Source organism: Nerophis lumbriciformis, linkage group LG32 (assembly GCF_033978685.3).
Source record: "Nerophis lumbriciformis linkage group LG32, RoL_Nlum_v2.1, whole genome shotgun sequence".
In the NCBI taxonomy this organism is placed as follows: Eukaryota; Metazoa; Chordata; class Actinopteri; order Syngnathiformes; family Syngnathidae; genus Nerophis; species Nerophis lumbriciformis.
The window spans coordinates 9,490,533-9,500,532 of record NC_084579.2 but is presented as its reverse complement, the minus strand read 5'-3'; the positions used below and the strand labels follow the sequence as shown (position 1 = coordinate 9,500,532).

The 10,000-nt window shown below is 35.7% G+C and overlaps 1 protein-coding gene across 1 annotated transcript in view; it reads right to left on the bottom strand.

The window, feature by feature from the left end:
- The window catches only part of cabp7b (calcium binding protein 7b), a 53,762-nt gene extending 46,409 nt beyond the window's left edge, over positions 1 to 7,353 (bottom strand). Inside the window, exon 1 of the mRNA XM_061927128.1 lies at positions 6,874 to 7,353. Coding sequence (XP_061783112.1) covers positions 6,874 to 6,982 — 109 coding nt within the window. The 5' untranslated portion in view covers positions 6,983 to 7,353. The remainder of the gene's footprint in view (positions 1 to 6,873) is intronic.
- Between the last annotated feature and the right edge of the window lie 2,647 nt (positions 7,354 to 10,000).

The following is a 10,000-nucleotide window of genomic DNA, read 5'->3' as shown; positions in this document are numbered from 1 at the left end:
GTACTGTGCCAACTGTACTACTATATGAGTACGTATTTTCTATTGTTTCATTGAAAATAAAACAGCAAAGTCCATTTGGCTGTCATCTGTTTTAATTGTGTCAAAGTCATGATTTTTTTTTCATGCTTGAAATAATAAACACATTATACTTGTGAGTGTTGATGACCAGAGGTGGGTAGTGACGTGCTACATTTACTCCGTTACATCTACTTGAGTAACTTTTGGGTTAAATTGTACTTCTAAGAGTAGTTTTAATGCAACATACTTTTACTTTTACTTAAGTATATTTATAGAGAAGGAACGCTACTTTTACTCCGCTACTTTTATCTACATTCAGCTCGCTACTCGCTACTAATTTTTATCGATCTGTTAATGCACGCTTTGTTTGTTTTGGTCTGTCAGACAGACCTTCAAAGTGCCTGCCTTACTGGTGACGTTTCACTTCGTTCCACCAATCAGATGCAGTCACTGGTGACGTTGGACCAATCAAACAGAGCCAGGTGGTCACATGACCTGACTTAAACAAGTTGAAAAACGTATTCGGGTGTTACCATTTAGTGGTCAATTGTACGGAATATGTACTGTACTGTGCAATCTACTAATAAAAGTTTCAATCAATCAATCAAAAGTGTGAAGGAAAAAAGATACTTTTTTATTTCAACCGTACATCCCGTCAAAAGCCTAAAGACTGAACGCACATGAGGACGTTCCTGTCTTCACAATAAAAGTGCCGCTCCATCGCGCCTGCGCTTTCAAAACAAGAGTCTCCGAAAGCCAGCGCAAACAAGCTAGCAAGCTACGGAGTTTGCCGCCAATATATTTCTTGTAAAGTGTATAAAAACAAATATGGAAGCTGGACAAATAAGATGCCAAAAACCCAGCACTTTCATGTGGTATTAGACAGAAAGGAGGAACTTTTCTTCTCCTCCATTTGAAAACGTGGACGTTATCATCACGACTGTCTGATTACAATCAACGCAAGTCATCACAATCAGGTAATACACCAACTTATATTCTAGTCTTCATGAAAGAAAGGAATCTATATGTTAAACATGCTTGTATATTCATTAAAACACCTTTAACATGTAAACAAAAACAGCAAAATAAATAAATATAAATTATATACTGTATATATCAATGTATATATATATATATATATATATATATATATATATATATATATATATATATATATATATATATATATATATATATATATATATATATGATATGATATGAGTGTGTATGTTACTCATCAGTTACTCAGTACTTGAGTAGTTTTTTCACAACATACTTTTTACTTTTACTCAAGTAAATATTTGGGTGACTACTCCTTACTTTTACTTGAGTAATAAATCTCTAAAGTAACAGTACTCTTACTTGAGTACAATTTCTGGCTACTCTACCCACCTCTGTTGATGACACAGCTTTGCATCAGTTGATATTCTAGTTTCAAGCATGTTTTACTCAATATAGGTCATAACATCTCAGCAACAATCTGTAATATCTTACTGAGATCATTTAGGACCAAAACCCTTAAAACAAGTAAAACACTAACATAAAATCTGCTTAGTGAGAATAAGTATTTTATCAGACAGAAAATAAGCAAATATCACCCTTACTTGAGTTATTTAATCTTACTTAGATTTTAGTTTTTGCAGTGTATACCGTACAAGCCTACAGTATAGAGACTGGAACATTCAGCCTCATGGCAAAGACTACTTCCTGGCAAATGCAACACTACTGCCATCTAACGACCGGGCATTGCAATTTCATGCAAAGTGATTCACATCAATGACAAGTCAAGGAAAACTAACAATGATGCTAATAATGTGTGGCATAAATGTGAAGAGAGTACACATTGTCAGTGGACACCTCATTAGGTACGCCTGCATCGGTCAATAAGTGGCGTCAACATTACATAACAATGTGTTTGTTATTGTCATTACAGTGGAGTACAAGTGCACAGCATCACACTAAGAAGCAACGAGGCCCTGTACTTCTACCGGAAGATGAATACATGGTGGTTGTCTACTGCCGTAATGTCTGATTCAACACTAAAAACGTTATGACAGACCATCTTAAAAAACAGAATGGAATTTAAATTTTTTTTTTTTTTTTATAGAATGAGACGCCCAGAATGGACATGACAATAAAGAATGTGGGATTTACAATATTAACTAGGAAGGATAAAACACTGAATATTGACAACATATGAATGTCACGCCCCCTCTCCATCCACATATTTTACAATCAAGCAAAACGCGACAAAAATGCAACAAATACAGCGAAATATGTACGCGAATGATAAAAAAAACTAAACAAAAAAACAGCTACAATCTTATATATCTGATATATCACTAATCTTTAGAACTTTGTAGTAAAAATCTCCTTCCGCGTCTGTCCCTGATACCCACATTTCAGGCTGACACTCTGTGGAAACGCTTCCCACCCACACTGCTTGGTCTGAGCTGCTGTGACTTAGATTACCATAGTAACTAGAGATGTCCGATAATATCGGACTGCCGATATTATCGGCCGATTAGTGCTTTAAAATGTAATTATCGGTATCGAATTCAAAAAGTAAAATGTATGACTTTTTAAAGCGCCGCTGTCATGTCTGTGTAATCATGTTTTGTTTTGTTTAGTTATTGGACTCTTTAGTTTCTGGCTTTTCACTCCCTTGTCTTGTTTCCATGGTTACCCATTAGTTTCACCTGTTCCACGTTTGGACTCATTGTGCACTCTTGTTTGTCACCATAGCAACCCATTAGTTTTCACCTGTCCTCACGACTCCCGCACCTGTCTTTAATCATGTCACTATTATTTAAACCCATTGTTGCCAGGAAGTCTCCCTGGCGACATCATACCCCTGACTCTATGCTTCACACTTTGTTTACCTCTGCGCACTTCATGCCATGTCCAAGTAAGTTGTTTCTATTCATGCCACAGTTAGCGACTTTTGTTCATGTCCTTAGTTTTTTTTGCCCACGTGCAAGTCTTTTTGTTTCGTTAGTCAAGTTTGTACTTCCGCCTTGAGCGCTCTTTTTGTTCCTTTGTTAGTGTAAAATAAATAATGTCTTCACCTTCACGCCATGTCTGGTCCAAATGTTCATTTGCACCACGCCATAGTCCAAGTCCTGACAGCCGCTGTGTACACGGACGTAGGGAGAAGTACAGAGCGCCGATAAACCTTAAAGGCACTGCCTTTGCGTGCCGGCCCAGTCACATAATATCTACGGCTTTTCACACACACACACGTAAATGCCAAGCATACTTGGTCAACAGCCATACAGGTCACACTGAGGGTGGGCGTATAAACAACTTTAACACTGTTAGAAATATGCGCCACACTGTGAACCCACACCAAACAAGAATGACAAACACATTTCGGGAGAACATCCGCACCGTAACACAACATAAACACAACAGAACAAATACCCAGAAACCCTTTGCAGCACTAACTCTTCCGGGACGCTACAATATACATCCCCGCTACTCCCCCACCTCTTAGGGAGAGCATGTCCCAAATTCCAAGCTGCTGTTTTGAGGCATGTAAAAAAAAAAATAATGCACTTTGTGACTTCAATAATAAATATGGCAGTGCCATGTTGGCATTTTTTTTTTTCCATAACTTGAGTTGATTTATTTTGGAAACCCTTGTTACATTGTTTAATGCAGGCGTGCTCACACTTTTTCTGCAGGCGAGCTACTTTTCAATTGATCAAGTCGTGGGGATCTACCTCATTCATATATATAATTTATATATACTTATTTATGAAATATATGTTTTTGTTAACAAGTTAAAGGTGTTTAATGATAATGCAAGCATGTTTAACACATATAGTTAATATTGTTAATACATTAAAGGTGTTTAATGATAATACAAGCATGTTTAACACATATAGTTAATATTGTTATCAAGTTAAAGGTGGTTAAAGATAATACAAGCATGTTTAACACATATAGTTAATATTGTTAGCAACTTAAAGGTGGTTAAAGATAATACAAGCATGTTTAACACAAACAGTTAATATTGTTAACAACTTAAAGGTGGTTAAAGATAATACAAGCATGTTTAACACATATAGTTAATATTGTTAACAAGTTAAAGGTGTTTAAAGATAATACAAGCATGTTTAACACATATAGATTCCTTTCTTTCATGAAGACAAGAATATAAGTTGGTGTATTACCTGATTATGATGACTTGCATTGATTGGAATCAGACAGTGGTGATGATAACGTCCGCATTTTCGAATGGAGGAGAAAAAAAGTCCTCCTTTCTGTCCAATACCACATGAAAGTGGTTGGTTTTTGGCATCTTATTTGTCCAGCTTCCGTACTCCTTTGTATACACTTTACAAGAAATACATTGTCGGCAAACTCCGTAGTTTGCTAGCTTGTGCACGCCAGCTTTCTGAGACTCTTATTTTGGTAGCGCAGGCAAGATGAAGCAGAGCTTTTATTGTGCAACTGTGCAGTCGGTCTTTGGAGTTTTGACGACAGGTACGGCGCCAGAGTCTGTTGAAATTAAGTGTTTCTCGCCTTCCTGTCGGTAATTTTAATGAGCTGGCAGCAGCCAGCGTCATCTCAGAAGACCCTCGGGTGCCGTGAATGTCAATCAAGTGACGTCATAGTGAAGATTTATGATCGCTCATTTTTAGGACTATTTTTTTAATGCCTGGCTGGTGATCGACTGACACACCCTCCGAGATCGACCGGTAGATCGCGATCGACGTAATGAGCACCCCTGGTTTAATGCATCCAGCGGGGCATCACAACAAAATGAGGCATAATAATGTGTTAATTCCACGACTGTATATATCGGTATCGGTTGATATCGGAATCGGTAATTAAGAGTTGGACAATATCGGAATATCGGCAAAAAAAGCCATTATCGGACATCTCTAATAGTAACTAATTAGATTACTATAGTAACTAATTAGATTACCACAGTAACTAGTATATAATTCCAATACTTTGTATAGTTGAAGACGTAGGTCACATCATAATGGCAGCTACAGTTTCCATCTTAAAGACATACTTGCCAACCCTCCCGAATTTTCCGGGAGACTCCCGAAATTCAGCGCCTCTCCCGAAAACCTCCCGGGATAAATATTCTCCCGAAAATCTCCCGATTTTTAACCGGAGCTGGAAGCCACGCCCCCTCCAGCTCCATGCAACCTGAGTGAGGACAGCCTTTTTTCATGACAGGAGGACAACAGGGTGACAAGAACTAAATCATCCAGACTAGAGATAAATTGTATTATTATGTTTATTTTACCTAAAAATAAATATATTTATTAATTTAAAAAAAAAAAACTAAATAAATTTTTACTATATTTTGCTAAAAACAACAAAATTAATTGTATTTTTATTTGTATTTTTTCGTGACTCCTTATTACATCCAGCCATAGAATTATACATTAAAATAAACATATTTGAAATAATTGATTTTAAATTATCATAATAATTCATTTAAAATGACCATATTTAATTATTAAAATAATTGCTTGTTTATCAACAACTTTAGCATTTTATTCATTACATTTTGAAACTCTCAGAAGCCAAGTTATGTTATATTCCTTAATATTTATTTATGCAAGTTGAAGTATCAATTATCTAAACACAGTTTTGTTTGCATACTTTCAGGATGTAGATATCTATATATATATATATATATATATATATATATATATATATATATATATATATATATATATATATATATATATATATATATATATATATATATGTATGCAGTGCCGGCCCAAGCCTCCATGGGGCCCTAAGCAAAATTTGATTTTGGGGCCCTCTATTTCTGCCAATAATATATAAATAATATATAAACTCATTGCGGCTCTGGCAGTGTTGTTTACATTATCCTATTGTCAGCCTGGCATGTCTTTACAAATGACATGTCATTTATAAAGATATGGGGGTGGCCCAGTTAAGAACATAAATAATACCAATGAATGAACGAATGATGTCCAGAGTGCCACATATGGTTCCTAATCTTAAAATGTAGAAAACATTCAGCTACAAGAGTGGCCTGGGGTTGAACAGTCCAAGTGATAAAGCTTTGTATTTACAGTAAAAGTGTCATCTTGTCTCATCAGTCTTGTACATATTAGTCTTTAATTACTAGTTTATATTTTTAGTTAATTGTTCATATTTAATGTTTACTTTGTACAAAGAGAGCGCAGTCTACTGAAGTTCAATTCCATGTGTGTTAAACATAACTGGACAATAAAGCTGATTCTGATTCACTTTATTATTTTTGGTAACAAAAACCTGAAACAGCAATGTGCAAAAATGTTGACCTAAAATTGTGTTTTTGTACAATAATATATCTTTGATCATTTAGAAATCATCAGTCAGACTCGTACATGCAAAAAATAAAAAATAATATTTTTTTTGTTAATTGCTTTTGGGGGCCCCCTGGTGGCCGCGGGGCCCTAAGCAAGCGCTTAGTACGCTTATGCCTGTATGTATGAAATACTTGACTTGGTGAATTCTAGCTGTCAATATACTCTTCCCCTCTTAACCACGCCCCCAACCACGCCCCGCCCCACCCCCGACCACGCCCCCCCACCCCCCCCGAAATCGGAGGTCTCAAGGTTGGCAAGTATGCTTAAAGATCTAAAAAAAATTATTTGGGAATGTCCGGCGGGCCAGATTGAATAGCTTAACGGGTTCATATGTGGCCCCCCCCGGGGCCTTAATTTGCCCAGGTCTGCCCAAGGAAGTAACTTTCATTGAGTTTGAAAAGTGTTTTTGTGCCCAACATAGCAAATTGCAGCTGGCCAGAATGGAGCTGTCCATGGTCCTGACCACAAACAAGCATGCGCAGGAATAGAAGGGACTCACCCTCCACCTCATCCTCCGGCAGGATGACAGGGGTCCGGTAGGTGAGGACATCCGGGATGGTGCACAGTCCCTTGTACATGAACCTGGTGGTCACAGCGCGCACAGGCATCTCTGCGTGGGGGAACCAACCAGCGTGTGCCGATCCTCATATAGCCTGGATATGCTCCTCCGGCGCACTTTTCCCCCTCCTGGCTCTTTCAAGCAAAATCCTCTCCAAAAAATAAAATAAAAATAAAAATAATCCACGTCAATTGCAACTTTAGCGTCCGTTGTGCATGTTTTTTTTCTCCCCCTTCTGGAGGGGATAGAAGATTCAGCTGGCACTTTGCTGCATGGAGCAACCACGCAGGCTCCTTGCGGGGAACGTCTGCAGAAATATGGAAGAAGAAAAGGCAAAAAAAAATAAAAAATCACATATTCCCAAATATGATGTCCGTTAAAAAACAAAAATGCAGCAATATAGTCCGTTTTGATGCTCCAGTGAAGTGATAATGAACAATTAGTTAGTCAAATAATTTCGGCGCGATCCTCGTCACTTTTCCCTCCGGATTGCGCATCCCTTTCAAATGGATGTGAATGGAAAAGATGATCCAATTTCGGGAAAAGAGGGAGAATAATCTTAAGGTGTTTTTGTCCCCATCCTCCCAGAACAGTTTCGAGGGATTCCTGGGTGACCCCCCCTTCTCTTGCCACGCTGCACGGACTGAGTGGGACTCACCCACTGCCTCCCTCTCTTTGCGCACAGTCCTCCTTCCAGTGGGAGTCTTTTTCTGCTCAGTCCAAATATCGATGGGCCAATTTAACGCTGAGCTGGACGGAGCGTTTAAAAATTAATGTACCAACATTTGACTGGTGTTTCTTTTTTTTTGTACGGTGGAAAATGAGAGGGAATTAAATATTTGGTGCATGCGATTTTAAAGAGGGGAAATAAAAAAAGATCCTGATATAACGGCCGCGGGGTGTGTTTGTGTACTCAACTGCAGAGAGGACAAGGCGTCAATTAGGGGTAAGCGAACACTTTAAAAACAGCCAGGCTTTTCAAATAAGTAGATAGGTATGAATCTTTGGGCACCACACAATTCGATTCTCAGGGGGTAACAATTCGATTGATTCTAGATTGAAAATCAAGACTTTTTTTAGTAACATTGGATGCCAGTTCAATAATTATATTCCTCCATAAAATACATTAAAAAACAATCAAAAAAACTGTATTACTAACAGTAGGGAAGGGATTAATATGGCCCCATTCCTGGTTGGATCTCCCGTGAGAGGAAATGTATCATTTTGCAATGCGGTCTGCTGAAAATGATGGGAAGCGCCACTTTACATTGCAACCAACTTAGTGGTCGAAGTGGGAATTGCCACAAAACACATTTTAAGCTATTCAACACGCTACTGTCGTCTGGTGGCTAAAGTAGACAGTGTACCCACTCAATTAATTTGTCACTTTTCATGTGTCAGGTAAACCGCTAGGAATGGAAAACAAAAACAAAAACAGACATTTCAGGCAACAATATATATATATATATATATATATATATATATATATATATATATATATATATATATATATATATATATATATATATATATATATATATATACATACACATATATACATATACACATATATACGTACATATATAAATATACATACACATATATACATATACACATATATACGTACATATATAAATATACATATACATAGACATTTCAGGCAACAATCACTATATATATATATATATATATATATATATACACATTTATTTATATATATATATATATATATATACATACACATATATACATATACATGTACATATATACATATACATATATACGTACATATATACATATATATATATTTACATATATATATGTACATTTATACATATATATGTACATATGTACATATATATATACATATATATGTACATATGTACATATATATATACATATATATGTACATATATACATATATACGTATATATATGTACATATATACATATATATACATATATATGTGCATACAGTATATACATATATACATATATATGAACATATATACATATACATATATAGACACACACATATATACAGTATATACATAAACATACATACTTACGTCTATACATATATATGTATGTGTGTATATATATATATAGACACGCACATATATACAGTATATACATACACATACATATTTACATATATATGTATGTGTATATATATACATATATGTATGTGTATGTATATATATATATATATATATATACATATATATATGTATGTGTATATACATACATGTATGTATGTATGTATGTATGTATGTATGTATGTATGTATGTATGTATGTATGTATATATATATATATATATATATATATATATATATATATATATATATATATATATATATATATGTATGTATATATCTATATATATATATATATATGTATGAAGTGGTTATCCCAGAAACTTGAGGGTTCCAGGTTCAATTCCACCTTCCGCCATCCTCGTCACTGCCATTGTGTCTTTGGGCAAGACACTCACGCTCCGAGTGCCACCCACACAGGTTTAAGCTTAAGGTAGATGTAGCTGATGAATTTCACTACGCAAAGTGCTTTGAGTCTCTAGAGAAAAAGTGCTATATAAATATATACATACATATACAGTATATACATACATTCATACATACTGTATGTACATACATTTATATATCCATACATATTTACATATACATATACATACACATGCATATATATATATACATTTTCCGATAAAAAATAATGCTCATCCCAGTAATGTTTCAGACACCCAAAATCCATTTTATAGAGACTAATTATAATTGTGCATGTACAAAACAATGATTAAACCCCACTGGGATGTGAGTTTTTCCTTGCCCTTATGTGGGCTCTGAGCCGATGATGTCGTTGTGGCTTGTGCGGCCCTTTGAGACACTTGTGATTTAGGGCTCTATAAATAAACATTGATTGATTGATTGAACAAACTTTACACATCACTTTTACCTTTATTGAAGACTCTTGTTGGCAAAGAAGACGGCGATGAGCAGAGAATGAAGACAGAACAGAAGAGCCACATGAACACCACCTTTGTACTTTGCT